The following is a 15,916-nucleotide window of genomic DNA, read 5'->3' as shown; positions in this document are numbered from 1 at the left end:
TTCTGAGATTCATTCATGTTGTATCAACAGTTCATTTTTATTGCTGAATAGCATTCCATTGTACAGATACACCATAATTTACTTATCCATTACTCTGTTGATGGGCATTTGGACTATTTCTAGTTTTTGACTATTATGAATAAACTGTTATGAACATTCATGTACGAGTCCCTTTATGGACACATGCTATGTCCCTACGAATGGAATTGCTGGATGATACGGTAAGTATAGGTTTACTTTTATTAGAAACTGCCAAATAGTCTTCTAAAGTGGCTGTATTACTTTTGCATTGCCATCAGCAATGTTTGAGTTCTAGTGCTCCCCCATCCTTGTCAGTCTTTTTAATTTCAGCCATTTCAAGTAATGGGGTTGGACAGAGCACAGAAGTCATTCCAGTTCAATCTCATCTCTCACAATCCCTTCCACAGTATTCCTGCACAAGACAAATGAATTCCTTACCCTTTTTGGTATTCTCAATAATGGGAAACTAATTCTCAACTAACATGATTTTTCATAATTACCAGGTAAATCTTATTATAAGTTATCTTCTATCTTGAGTTAAACATGTATTTTAAACTTTGATGTACTGATATTCGGAGCAAATGAGATCAATATTCTTTGCAGTATTTGAAAGCAACTCTTATGTTTTTCTTTTTGAGTCTAAATACCTTCAGCTCCTTCACTCATCTTTCTTATCAGATGGTTTCTAGACTTCCTTTCACCCTAGCTGCCCTCAGCTAAATATACTTCAGTTTAAGAACTTCATTAAAAGGAACTCCTGGGGGCACCTGGCTGGCTCAGTTGGAAGCCAATGTGACTCTTCATCTTGGGGTTGTGAGTTCGAGGCCCATGTGGAATGGAGCGATTACTTAAATAGCATACATACATAGATACGTACATACAAATACTTCATTAAAAAAAAAATACTGAGAGCTGGGGTGCCTAGGTGGCTCAGTTGGTTAAGCCTCTGGCTCTTGACTTCAGCTTAGGTCATGATCTCACAGTTCGGGAGTTTGAGCCCTGTGTTGGGTTCTGTGTTGACAGCTGGGAGCCTGAAGCCAGCTTTGGATTCTGTGTCTCCCTCTCTCTCTGTCCCTCCCCTCCCTGCACCCCTCCCTTGCTTGTGCTCTGTCTCTCTCTCAAAAATAAACAAACATTAAAAAAATTTTTTGGAAAAAATAAAATAAAACCATATGGTACCTCATAAACCTCAAAGCGGTCAAATGCTGACCTATAAATCATCTATGTAAGGATTATACATATTCCTTCTATACCCACCAAGCACTGAAAACACATAGTGAACAGATATACGATGTATTTCAAATTGGTTTTATAATTCTAAGAAAAACAGAAGAGAACTAACCTTGACCAGAAGTTCAGTTACTTCATAATGACCATAAGAACAGGCATTGTGTAAGGGCACCAGATCACTGCAGTATGGGGTGAGGGTGAAAAGAAGTCTGTGTTATTACAGATCCCCTAGGCGTAATTGTAATTAACTTAAATATACACTTAGATTTAAATAGCAAATGGCTTTTGTGACCTTCACACAGAAATGTACAGAATTTAACATCCATTTAAGTACTAAATTCTAACAATCCTAACTCCCAAGTCGCTTCCAAATCCATCTTTTCTTTCCTGCACGGCTAACACCACGGCCTTTATTATTTCTTCTTATACTACTGAAACAGCCTCCACTTCAATTTACCCTCCAAACTGTAGCCAGATTTTTCTAAAAGGTAAATCTGACATAGTTACTCCTTGTTTTAATGCCCTTCACTGGTTCTTCCTTGCTTTTGAAAGCTGGTTCCAACTGCTTACCCTGGCATGCAATGGTCTGGCCTTCTGGAAGCTTACCCTTCAATGATGGTACACTCAAGCACTTGCAGTTCCCTTGATGCCTCTGCACATACTATCCCCTTGGTGTAGAACAGACTTCCCTCCCTCCTGGCTTCTACAATCTTTTCCAGACTCAGAGCTCAAAAACTGGCTCTTCTTTGAGACTTTTTTTTTTCAGATTCTGTAGGGTATATTACTTAATAAACTAAAACCCAATTCCTTCATGATGGCAATGGAAAAAGAACTTTCTGTATAGGAAGGTACGGTGGAACCTTAAAACCCTGACTTGTACCTTTAAGCTGCTCTTCCTTGGGGATCACTTATTCATTAATTACCACAGACACTATCGTGATGGCTTCTGGTGAGGAAGAGCCACTCACAGTTTAGCCTTTAATTTTACCTGTCCTCTCTTTAAAGGCTCGTGGCTTTCCTCACCGTTTTTCATTGTAGGATTTCTTTCCTGAGCACCGATTTCATTCCCAACTATCTACTGGGTCTCTCTACTTGAGCCCTCATCATCATCTCATAAAACCGAGAGTTCTAAAAGTGAACTCAGGGGTGCCTGGGTGGCTCAGTCGGTTAAGTGCCCAGACTCTTGATTTTGGCTCAGGTCATGATCTCATGGTTCTTGAGTTCGAGCCCCGCATTGGCCTCTGCCCTGACTACATGGAGCCTGCTTGGGATTCTCTACCTGTCTCTCTGCACCCCCCTCCATCGCCCGTTCGTGCATGCTCACTGTCTCTCTCTCAAAAATAAATAAACATAAAAAAAAAAAAAAAAAAAAGGGAACTCAACGTTTTCTTCCAAGATTTCCCTCCTGGATTTTAGCATGTGTATCACTGGGTCTCAGTCATTCAGCTTCAGAATTTGAAATGTAGTTATCTTTGTATTCCTTTCTCATTCATCATATTCAGTCAACAAATCTTGGCCATACTTACCTTGTAATGTATCTCCTGCACCTATGTCTTCATTTCCATTCCTCTGCAACATTATTATAGATTCTCATCGTGCTTGAACCCCTACAATGATTACTCTAACTGCTCTTTTCCTTCTGGCTCTTTGTCTCCAAACTACTCTACACATTCCTGCCAGAGTGTGTCCCCTAAAACCCCTCTTTTAGAAAAAAATTTCCCCTTACTTAAGATCCTTCAATGGCTCACAGCTCACAGCTTGAATTCTTTAGGCTAGAATACCAAGTCTTCTAAAACTTGCTTCTTACCTACTTCTCCAACCCTAAACTTCATGTCTCCCTCCTGCATAAATCATCTGCTTCAGCCATACTGGTTTAGTCTTTGTTTCTTAAAGATGTTGTAATATATGCTTCAGCATCTCCTCTCACACAGATTCTCTTGCACAAAGATGTTTCCTAAGCTCTCTGCTCTCTTGAACTGAGTCCAGGTCAAGTATCACCTCCTCCTGAAGGATTTTCCAGCCACTACAGCCATCACTGAGAGTTCCCTCCTGGGAACTCCTAAAGTACTATCTCTATTATACCTCACACTCGGTAGAGATCTTATATTGTTAGCTATCTTTCCATTCTCCCTAAATGCAGTGTAAGCCTTATGAGTGGGAGCTTTAAGATTTTATAATTCTCAGATTCCTGAGAGCAATCTGCATATTGTAAAAACTCAATAATGTTTATGCTGTTTAGCAAACAGTAAGATTTTTATAAGATTACAGAGATTATTGCAAGGACAGAAACATCTGAGAAATCCTCACCTGTTTCAAATGCTTACTTACCCTTTGTCTTTAGCATGGACATCGGCTCCGTGTTGCAGTAACAGCTGTACAATTTTTACTCTGTTGTATCCTGCTGCCAAATGCAATGGAGTTGACTGAAATATTAATCAAATTAATGAAATTAAAATAATAGCTAAAAAAATGTGTGAAAAGGTAAAAATCCAAATACCAAAAAACTTGATAAAGGTATTAATTTGGTTTTATAGAATCCAACATATGTACTGAAGGCATAAAAGTTTGTAAGCTCGTTATTAAATAAGAAGCAAACAACTATATATTTATTTTCAATAAAGTATTACTAAATTTAAGAATCCAAACTATTACTTAAAAGAAATATTAGCATTTGCATCAAACGTTTTCTTTTTTTTTAAGTTTATTTCTTTCGAAAGAGAGAGAGAGAAAGAGCGCAGGGTGGGGGGTGCAGATAGAGAGGGAGAGAGAATCCCAAGCAAGCTCTGCACTGTCAGAACAGAGCCTGATGCAGGGTTTGATCTCACAAACCATGAGATCATGAGCTGGGCCACAATCAAGAGTTGAAAGCTTAACTGACTGAGCTCTCCAGGTGCCCCTTCATCAAATGTTTTAATTTTTAGTGACACAAATGCATTTTCATGTTACCAGGAGGATGAACACAAGTTTAGTTGCAAAAGGAAGTACCTTTCTGCCATCACTTGCATGGCAGTTGACATTTAATGGTGTAAGAAGAGCCATCATTTTTTCTTCATTGCCACTCCTAGCACACAAAAAAATGTATTAGTAATTTGTATTCTTTATCAGAGCCTATATGGAGGCATATATGTGACTATTAAAAAAATCATTCTCTTTTAATGTTTGCTTGTTGTTAAAAAAAAATTAATGATGAAGTTATTCATGGTATGTATTTATTACACCAGTACATACCTGGCACTTTCCAAAAGTTCATCTTTCTTATATTCACCTGTGAATTAGGGGAAAAAAGGAGATTAAAGAAAACTGAGTTACAAAAGTAGTAACAGTTTTATGCATAAAGATCCTCATGAACTATATTTGAAGTAGATAAACGAAATTTCCAACAAATGGAAAATGGTTAATTAAGAAAATATTGTACAGTTTAAGAATAATTATAAAGAACATGGAATAATTTTTATAAAAGTAAAAAAAAAAAATCCAATATTACATAATGAAGCTATATGAAAACAATATTCACCAAAAAATGAAAGCCAAGAAGAAAATAAACCAAACTTTCAAAAGTTTGTTCTACGTGGTAGGTTATTGGTGAGCTTTTCCTTTTCTTTTGTAAAGGAAAGAATTTTCCAAATTTCCTAAAACCAATTATGTTATTTGTTCAACAGACAAAATGCACCCACAACTTCACTCAAAGGTAAAACAAAACAAAATTCAATATACCAACATTATAGAGATAACAAAAGATAATCTACGGCATTATCAACTGAACATATTGTTAACATTTTTATGGATCCAGAAGATTTTTCAACACTAAAATTATATTTATTATAATGCTACTTAAATATATGCAAATAAAAATTGGATCAAATATAAACTCTTTATGCCTATAGCTTTCATATTTACAAACGAATACAAACAAAATTTTAAAATGAATATAACTTAAATTAACCTAATGGATAGTGTTTACTGATTTGCTGAAATAAAATCCAAACTGCTGCCCACAGTGCAAATTATATATTGATCACTAGTGCAAGGCTTCTTTCAGCCCCAAGGTATTTAAAAAGAAAAAAGCAGGGAATAGCATGGAATAGGGAAGGGGGAAATAAACACTGGATTTATAGTTACAGCAGTTCACTTCTCTAGAACCCCTTTGAGGGACTAGTCTAAATTTTCTCAGTAGTACCAGAAGAAACATCACAAATTCCAAGCACAAGAGCTCATAGCACAAGCTCTCAGGCTCTTGACTATTGGACTGGACATGATTCTAATGGTGATCACACAGTGAAGAAGAATCCAGAAAATAATATGGCAGAGAGCTGCTTAAAAGGAAACAGTCTGATGAAGGAGAAACATTTGAAGTGGATACTACCACTTGAAAAGGCTTGACAGTCTAAGTAAACCTAGAGACTAAGCCTTACACATCCTAAGAGGTTCCAAAGACATGAATATGTTATGCGAGAACAATAATTGACACTCTTCATGGTAATGAAATTGGTATGGCCAGAATCCTCTGTCTAGAAAAGGGAATGGTTAGAGCTCTTAGAGCTTTTTGAAAGGGTTTCATAAAAAAAGAGAGAAAAAGAAAAAGATTAAAAAATACATTAAAAAAAAATAGTATATTAGGGGTGCCTAGGTGCCTAGTTGGTTAAGTGTCCGACTTTGGCTCAGGTCATGATCTCATGGTTTGTGGGTTTGAGCCTCATGTCAGGCTCAGAGCCTGGAGCCTGCTTGGATTCTATGTCTCTCTCTGCCCCTCCCCGACTCGTGCTCCACCTGTCTCTCTGTCTTTCTCTCTCTAAATAAACATTAAAAAAAAAAAGCTTAAAAAAATAGTATATTAAAAGGGTAAACATGTGATCTTGAAAAATCAGGACATTTATTTTTTTAACTTCTTATAAACTGACAGCCTATACAGAACCTTGTAAAACCATATATATCACAAAAAAATTTTAGCAGAACAACTGCAATGCCTGGAAAAGTAGCATTTTTAGGCAGCTTTAGCTTGGAAACAGAGATTCTCTGATTTCAAAATGAGATGTTTCCTTATTCACTGGCTAATAAAAATTTCTGAGATTTCACTTATTTTAAGCTATTCTTTTTTTTTTTTTTTTTGAAGCTTTTAATTACCTGATACTCCTTACAACAAGTGTACTCCTTAATCCTCATCACCTATTTAACCTGTCCCCCCACCAACCTCCCCTCTGGTAACCATCAGCTTGTTCTCTATAGTTAAGCGTCTGTTTCTTGGTTTCTTGCTCTTTTTGTCCCCTTTGCCACCCCCCCCCCCTTTTTGTTTAAGTTCCTCATATGAGTCAAATCATATGATATTTGTTTTTCTCTGACTTATTCTGCTTAGCATTATACTCTCTAGCTCCATCTATGTTGTTGTCAATGGCAAGATTTCATTCTGTTTTATGGCTCAGTAATATTGCATTGTGTGTGTTTATGTATCTATGTATGTATGTTATACATGTGTGTGTGTGCGCACACCACATTTTCTTTATCCGTTTACCTATTGATGGACATTTGGCCTGCTTCTGTATCTTGCCTATTGTAAATAATCCTGCTATAAACATCGAGGTGCACCTATCCCTTTGAATTAGTGTTTTTGTATTCTTTGGGTAAATACCCAGTAGTGTGATTACTGCATTGTAGGGTAGTTCTATTTTTAACTTTTTGAGTTAAATCTCCATACTGTTTTCCACAGTTGCAACACCAGTTTGCATTCCCACAAACGGTGCACGAGGGTTCCTTCTTCTCTACATCCTCACCAATACCTGCTGCTTCTTGTGTTGTTGATTTTAGCCATTCTGTAAGGTGTGAGGTGGTACCTCATTGTAGTTTTGATTTGCATTTCCCTGACAATCAGTAATGCTGAGCATCATTTCATGTGTCTGTTGGTCATCAGGTATGTCTTCTTTGAAGAAATGTCTGTTCGTGTCTTCTGCTCATGTTTTAATTGGATTATTTGTTTTTTTGGGTGTTGAATTTTGTGAGTTCTTCATATATTTTGGATACTAACCCTTTATCAGATATGTCATTTGCAAATATCTGCTCCTGTTCCCTAGGGTGCCTTTTAGTTTTATTGATTGTTTCCTTCTCTGTGCAGAAGCTTTTTATTTTGATGTTGTTCCAATTGTTTATTTTTGCTTGGAAAAATCAGGGACATTTAAAAATCCTGAATACGTGATAGTAACACACAACTATCTAACACCCCTGACCCAAAATAAGGCAGAAATCACATATTTAAAGACCAATTTAAAAAGAAAAAAGAAAAGCTTTACTTTTCTTACACAAAAATCAAATATCAACTGTCCAGATGTAGAAAAGAGTTAACAATTGAACTGACAGCATTTTGAAAATCTAGTTGACATCATTAACCGCAGGAAGCAGACTGTCTACCTAGCGAGCTCAATTCTTTATATTCTTCCTGGAATACCCAAAGAGAGGACATCGGCTTACCAGTCAGCACTGCTTTGGCAGACGGGTCTGCTAAATCCAACGCTGTCCTTCCATCTGTATTTCGGATGGTTGGCTCAGCTCCGTGCTGTAAGAGCACTGCAACACAGAAACACTACCTTTCAAAATGGTAACCATGACAATATTCTTTTAGTAAATCATTTTCTCAAAAACTCTGGTCCAGAAGTCTTAGAGTTATTTAAAGACCTTTCATATCCTGACAGTATGGTAAATGTTATATTTTAAAGATAAGAATATAGAAAATATTGCGTTATTTAATGTATAAGACACCTTAAATAAATGTCCCCTAAGATTAATGTCAGGTTTCCTTTGCTCTGTGACTGAAGACAGATCAGAGTATATAAAGAAATAAAAGACTAGTTTACTTAAAAGCTTGTTTTCTCATTCCAAAGGAACACTGCCTATGTTACAAAGAATGTCCTACCATAACAAAAATAGAAGTTCCAAAGCTATGAAAGCCCGGGAACAGGGATCTGTGGAATTAAAAAAGGAGGAAAAAAAAAAAAATCACACAGGTAAATTCTTTGAAAAAGAAAAGAAAAATACTCTGTAGGGTTAACAAACCCCAAATCAAAACTGCTATGTTACATCCTAGAGCACATGAAAAGAACAGATTTGAGCTATATTCTCTACTGTTACTTGTTATATAAAGATATTCTAGGGGTGCCTGGGTGGCTCAGTTGGTTCAGCTGATGCTTGATTTCGTGAGATCCAGCCCTGCATTGGGCTCTGTGCTGTCTCTGGAAAGAAATACATACATAAACATGGAAGAAAATTTTTTAAAAAATATTCTAGCATACTCTTTAAGTAAGTGCTGGTGAAAGACAGGCAAATACATGCAGAGCAGGAAGCCTACCTCCTGTTCTTTGACAGGGTTATCATATTCATTCCACTCTACCACTACCTGTAATAGTGCTGTCCGATAGAAATAAAACGGGAGCACGTATGTAATTTAAAATTTACTAGTAGCCACATTAAAAACAGGATAAGTTATTTTCAATATTTTATTTAATCCAATATACCCAAAATACCATCATCTCAACATTTATATTTATATTGTGATCAATATAAAATTGAGATTTTTGCATTCCTTTCTTTCATGGTTTTTGAAATATGGTATGTTAAAAGTATATCTCCATTCAGACTAGCTGCATCACACGTGCTCAGTTACCATACTGGACAGTGCAGATCTATAACCGTATTTGGAAAATGCTGCATTATTAAAGCTGATGATTTATATGTCTATGACTCAGGAACTAGAAAAGGGCTGTGAGCAGAGGGCAGCAGCAATTTCAGATAACACCCAGGAAAGGAGAACAGGGCAGAGGCTACTAGGTAAAGTGTTTTGTATCTTGATTATAAATGACCTAACTTGAGCTAGGCTGGGACTGGTATAAATAGTTATAAATAGCGATATGGGTTTTGGGGTGAGGAGAGAGCGACTTTTTTTTTTTTAAATGTTTATTTATTTTTGAGATAGCGCAAGCGGGGGAGGGGCAGAGACAGCAGGAGACAGAATCCAAAGTAAGCTGCAGGCTCGGAGCTGTCTGCACACAGAGCCAGCCCAATGTGGGGCTGGAACTCACAAACAGTGAGATCATGACCTAAGCTGGAGTCGGATGCTTAACCGACTGAGACACCCAGGTGCCCCAAGAGAGCAACTTTTAAATCCAGCATAGAGCACCTGGACTTTTCCTAGTGCACCGAACTGGTTTTCTAGCTGTCTCAAGGATTTCAGCTGTCCTTGTTTTGAATCAAGAAATAGAGCTAAGGTAAGCAGAGTCTGAAACCCTTGACTGTTAGGCTCAGAAAAGTCAATACCAGGGTTAATGAAAACTCTCAAATAATCTTTTCAATTATAATTTTCTGCCAGTGACCAACCAACCTATCAGGCCAATCCTGTATCATTTGTTAACTGATCATTTGTCCTTCAAATGCTTCTTTACTTATCCTGCCATTTCTATTCTACAACCCTCCTTGATGCCCTCATTTCTCATCGGGATTATTTTACAGCTTCCAAGCTAGTCTGTCTGATGCCATCCATTCAACCCAGCACTGTACCAGATTGTTCTTTCAAAAATATACTACTCTTACCAGACTGTCTCCTCCAAAGTCTTCAATGATTTCACACTACCTACATAACAGTATCAAGCTCCTTAATCTGCAATTCAAAGCTTTTTACAAAGAAGTCTACCTACCTTTTCAATCTTTCTCCCACAACTTCCTGGAAAGACTCCAGGAAGGAGAAACTTGACTCCAACCCAGTCATGGTACTCAGTATCCTCTAACACTCTCTGTTCACTTCTATCATGACTTTACTTGCTTCTTCATGTGTCTTATCTAAATTTCTACAGAATGGGAATTTTGTGCTCTCTTCTTTAAAGAACTTAAGCTCAATAACATACAAAAACAGACACTCAGTAAATAATGGTTAGATTAAATCACAAAGTATTCTCTAGTATTTAAATAAAGTCTGGCAGAATTTGATCACATTAACAAATGAATTTAACTTAGATTCAGAATAGTTACTTCAAGAATATTCTGGAAAGTAAACAGACTTACCAATGCAAACATCAATCTTTCCTTTAATTGCAGCTTCATGGAGGGGAGTATAATTCCAATTATCACGAGCATTTGGGTCCGCACCATGTCGCAAAAGGAGACCGACTACTTCAGCATGACCGAAAGAACATGCATTATGAAGAGGAATAAGCCCTCCATCATCACGTGCTTGGACATTTGCACCATTCTGAAGCAAATATTCAACCACATCTTTACGCCCAAAACCTAAAAGAAAACAAATTATCCACATTTAAGTTTGCCAAAGAAAATACATCAATTAGTATCAATAAATACTAGCCACGCTAAAATGTCTTTGGATGAAGAATAACAAAAGATATAACAATTAAAAAAATAATTGATGAAAAGAGGGTCTGAAATACATCACTTACTAATAAGAAAGCAGAGGGACTCTCCAATGCTTTAGGTAGTATAGCTGACTCTTGAACAACATTGGTTTAAATTGCATGGGTCCACTTATAAGCAGATTTTTTTACAGTACTATAAATGTATTTTATTTTCTCTTTGTTATTACTCTAAGAATACAGTATATAATACATATGACATATGAAATATTATTACTTGACTGTTTATGTTATCAGTAAGGTTGCTGTGGGCAACAGTAGGCTATTAGTAGTTAAGTTTTTGAGGAGTTAAAAGTTATATGTGGATTTCTGACTGCACAGAGATCAACACCCCAACCCCCACGTTGCTCAAGGGTCAAGTGTACTAACTAACTTCAGAGAAAGGTTATGAAGTAAGTGACTGAAAGCCCAGAGTTCAAATGTTTCCCACTCTCTAATGGCATTTCTAATTGCAAATATGGAGTTCTGCATATTTAGCGTGCATACATTTTCAGATATTCAAAGTATATAACTCTTGCTAGAATCTCTTTCCCACATCTATCTCAAAAAAAATGGTTCCACTAAATTAGGGACTATGAGATAGCAACACAAAAAATATCTGCTTACAGTTAGTCTATGCAATGAAAATAGAAGCGATCTTGGGCAACAGTGTGACATCAGGTGTCTTCAAAGGAGCCCCTACGTTGTCACGTGCACAACACAAGCAACCTCTTTCTAGGTAGGAGACCTCCTTCAGAAAACCACGTTCCACAGTTCTGCTGTAACTGGCCCCATATCAAACAAGAGAAAAAAGTCTGACAACTCATTTATACTGGTTTACAGAATCAGTACTAATGAATTTCAATCTCTTAACCATTCTCACATAACAACGTTAAAAACCTTTTTTACAGCTAAAACAAAATGAAATGGGAAGAATTTCAGGCATATGTTAAAGCAGATGGGGAGGTTATACCTGAGTGCTAGGAGAGACAGAAGCCCCTTCTCACTCATCTAAAGTTTTACCCCAATATTCTTTTTTGCTAAAAAAATTTTTTTAAATTATTTTTGGGGAAGTGCAAGTAGGAGAGGGGCAGAGAGAGGGGGACAGAGGATCCAGAGCAGGCTCAACGCTGAAAGGCTGACAGCAATAAGGCCAACACGGGGCTTGAACTAATGAACCACAAGATCATGACCTGAGCTGAAGATGCTCAACTGACTGAGCCACCCAGATGACCCTTACCCGAATATTCTCAAAACCACCAACCCTGAATACAGTTTTTCTAAAACCAGAGTGGGAGCTGAATGAGAAAGCAGCAGTAGTGGGGTGCCTGGGTGTCTCAGTCGGTTAAGTGTCCAACTCCTGATTTCAGCTCAGGTCATGGTTTTAGGGTTTGAGGAGTTCGAGCCCTGTATGGGCTGAGGTGACAGTGTGGATCCTGCTTGAGATTCTCCTTATTTCTCTGCCTCTCCCCTGCTTGCACTCTCTCTCAAAATAAATAAACTTAAAAAAAACAAAAAAAAGCAGCAGTAGAATCTTTTTAAGGTGTATGCCTGGGGCTGGCCTAGTTGCAGCCGATGTAAGAATTAGATGGTTGGAAAGATTAACTGGATTCTTTGTTTTAATATTGCTAGGCTCCATGTCACAAAGATAAGTATCTTCCTATCTCTGATTCTCCCTATTCTCAAAGAGCTCACAATTTAAGATGTGGAAAAACAAAAAAAGGCAATCATTTCAATACAACTGCCATAACAGAGGTATACCAAAAATGTTACTAAAGTCCAAAGAAAGGAATACCTAAATTGGGGGAAAAGCAGAGAATAGGAAGGACTACCCAAGGAGATTCCAGTGAAATCTGAATTGAAGACTTACAGAAAAATCAAGGGATTTTTCTTCAAGGGATCATGAAGAAAATGAGGAGAGGAGAGGTGGGTGGGAAGGATCTGAGCAAGGGTAGAACACTGCAGTCCAAGCAGAAGAGACAAAATGTACACAGACACGGAAGCATGAAAAAGCAAATCATTCACGATAAGACAGAGAATGCCAATTAGGCAGATAACCAGATGAGGAAAAATCTTTTATGTCATGCTAAGGTGGCATCTGGACTTTGTCTTATGGAATACTGTTTTTAAAACTGTTTTCAGGCAGGTTTTAGTGGAATCTTTTGCCTTTAAAAAAAAAAAATTGAGACACAACTCACAAATAATGTATTAGTTTCAAGTGTACAACATAGTAATCCAGCATTTTTATATACTGTCAAATGAACAGCACGTTAAGTCTAGTTAACATCCATCAGCACACATAATTACAAATTTCCTTTTCTTGTGATGAGAACTTTTAAGATCTACTCTCTTAGCAACTTTCAAATATACAGTGATTAAAATAGTCAGCATACTGTACATTACATCCCCAGGACTTATTTATTATGTAACTGGAAGCTTTTATCTTTGGACCACCTTCACTGATTCACCCACCCCTTCACCTCCCACTTCTGACAACTACCAATCTGTTCTAGGAGGGGTTTTTTTTTGGGGGGGGGGGGTGTGTGGGGGGGTAAGCTTTCATACATAAGTGAGATCACACAGTATTTCTTTCTTTTACTTACATAATGCCCTCAAGGTCAATCCATGTTACAAATGGCAAGATTTCATTCTTATGGGTGAATAATATTCCATTAAATATACATATACCACATTTCCTTCATCCATCAATTGACACTTAGGTTGCTTCAGGTCTTGACTATTGTAAATAATGCCGCAATGAACAGGGAGGAGAGGAGGGTGCATGTATCTCTGTGAGCTTACAATTCCTAATGAAATCTTATAAAATTCATGATCACTGCAAAAATACCCAACACCTGGTACATAACTGGCACTCACAGAGTTGCAAATTAACTGAATTCAATTTAATAATACAATTCAGGTTGAATCCTCCTTGAAAAGCCCTCACAAAGACCCAAAGGAAATTACTCCTATATTACCAAGCCTCCTCTTAGAAACAGCATAAATATACTGCTACAACATAAAAGTGCTTACTGAAGGACAAATACCTACTAGTATTTAAAAACAGCAAAAAGAGTTTTCGCATCCTCCTTTAAAAACTCTCGTAATATCCCAGAAATCAACTCCTATCATTACCTAATTTATCTGTTGGAAGTACCATAATTTAACTACAAATCTTCCTCAACTTACAACGGGGTTATATCCTGGTAAACCCATTTAGTTGAAAATACTGTATGTCCAAAATGCACTAAATACACCTAACCCACTGAACATCAATCACAACTTAGCCTAGCCCACCTTAAACATGCTTAGAATACTTACGTATTGCTTAAAGTTGGGCAAAATCTAACAGAAAGCCTATTTTATAATAAAGTGTTGGGTATCTCATATAATTTACTGAACACTATACTGAAAGTGAGTAACAGAATGGTTTTAAGTGTATCGGTTGTTTACCCTTGTCATTACAGGGTCACAGGCTGACTGGGAGCTGCAGCTCAATGCCTCTGCCCAGAATCACCAACATGTATTGCACGGTGCCAGCCCAGCACGAGATCAAAATTCAAAATTCGAACTATGGATTCTACTGACATACCGCTTTTGCACCATTGTAAAATAGTACAATCGTAAGTCAAGCCATCAACAGCTGGAGACCTGTAGGTCCTTTCTCGGGGATAAATTGGTTCTAATTTTTTCTACTGTACACAGGAGTAACTAAAGAGACGAGAAAGCACCTGGTAACTTCTTTACTCTGGGGAAAGAGGAGAAGGAAGGGGTGGCCGTCAGATCTTTGAGAAACAGGTTTCATGGGATAAGATCATTTGGATTTGGAAATGCTTAGTTTGAGGTGCCTGTGGAATGAATGCCAAGTAGAAAGCTCCGCAGATCTTGAACTCAGGAAACTGGTATGAGCTGGAGCTGTGACCGTCAAAATTGCATCTGAAGCTAGTTTTCTGTTGTGTTGAAGTGTACTTTCTATCAAAGATCAATCCCTTTTCATCTTGTACTTTAGTCCCTTCTCAAAGTCTTTGTTCTCTCCCCACTCCCAACAATACCTCCCTCTCTACTAGATCATTCCTGACAGTATGTAAACATGTTCTGTATCTTCCATTTTATACAAAATATTCTCCCTAAATTCAAATTTCCGTTTTTCTGCTCCACTTCATAATCAAATCTCTAGAGGCTGCCATCAATTCTTTCTCTTATTCACTCCTCTTCCAAATCCAATCTGGCTTCTGCTGCTTCTTTACAACTGCTTTCATCAAGGTTACTTAAAATCTCCATGTTACCAAATCCAAGGGATATATGTCTGTTTTCATTTGACTAGACCTCTCAACAACATTGGGCAACTGACTACTCCCTTCCTTCCTGAAATAGTGTCTCCAAAACTTCCATTTCATCACACACTACTGGTTTTCCTCCTGTCTCATCCATTCATTCAACAAATGATTAGGGAATATCTACTATATGAGAGACACTTTTTTTGGTGCCTGGGACATGCTAGTGAATGAGAGACCAAATCCCTGCCTGTGAGGAACTTCTATTCTGTGGAGGTGGGAGAGATGAGCAATAAATGCAAAAAATAATTATGTTAGAAGGTAATGAGAACAAAAGCAGAATAAGAAGTGATCAGGGTGTGTGTAAGGAGATGGGTTGTAAAGTTGAACAAGGAGGTCATCATAGGCAGTGTTGTTCTTGGTTTATTTCTTTAAAAATTTTTTCTTAACATTTATTTTTGAGAGAGAGAGAGAGAGAGAGAGAGAGAGAGAGAGTGAGTGCGCGCGCATGAGTAAGCAAGTGGGAGAGGGGCACACAGAGGGGGACAGAGCATCTGAAGCAGACTCTAAGCTTGGAGCTGTCAGCACAGAGCTGAATGCAGGGTTTGAACTCCTGAACTGTGAGATCATAACCTGTACTGAAGTCAGACCCTTAACCAACTGAGCCACCCAGGCGCCCCTTTGCTGTTCTAATTAAAATCCAAGTTAGTTAACATATAGTTAATGATGATTTCAGGAATAAAATTTAGTGATGCATCACTTACATAGAACACCTAGTGCTCATTCCAACAAGTGCCCTCCTTTTACTTAAAAAAATTTTTAATGTTTATTTTTGAAAGAGAGAGAGAGAGAGAGCACGAGAGAGAGAGCGCGCACGCATGAGCACACAGGGGAGGGGCAGAGAGAGAGGGAGACACAGAATCTGAAGCAGGCTCCAACCTATCAGCATACAGCTGGACACGGGGCTCAAACTCACAAACAGTGAGATCATAACCTGAGCCAAAGTCAGACACT

The 15,916-nt window shown here is 37.7% G+C and overlaps 1 protein-coding gene across 2 annotated transcripts in view; it reads right to left on the bottom strand.

Moving 5' to 3' along the window:
* Positions 1–15,916, bottom strand: part of TNKS2 (tankyrase 2) — a 72,568-nt gene that overhangs the window by 46,033 nt on the left and 10,619 nt on the right. For both annotated transcript variants that reach the window (XM_042907432.1, XM_042907433.1), the window contains exons 2-7: positions 10,288–10,512; positions 7,708–7,803; positions 4,480–4,516; positions 4,237–4,312; positions 3,580–3,674; positions 1,364–1,430 (exon numbers count right to left, since the gene is read on the bottom strand). In XM_042907432.1, the coding sequence (XP_042763366.1) occupies positions 1,364–1,430; positions 3,580–3,674; positions 4,237–4,312; positions 4,480–4,516; positions 7,708–7,803; positions 10,288–10,512 (596 nt within the window). The remainder of the gene's footprint in view (positions 1–1,363; positions 1,431–3,579; positions 3,675–4,236; positions 4,313–4,479; positions 4,517–7,707; positions 7,804–10,287; positions 10,513–15,916) is intronic.

The sequence above is a fragment of the Panthera leo genome, chromosome D2 (assembly GCF_018350215.1).
Source record: "Panthera leo isolate Ple1 chromosome D2, P.leo_Ple1_pat1.1, whole genome shotgun sequence".
In the NCBI taxonomy this organism is placed as follows: Eukaryota; Metazoa; Chordata; class Mammalia; order Carnivora; family Felidae; genus Panthera; species Panthera leo.
Note: the sequence above shows the minus strand (reverse complement) of the source record. Positions and strands in the feature narration are given on the sequence as shown.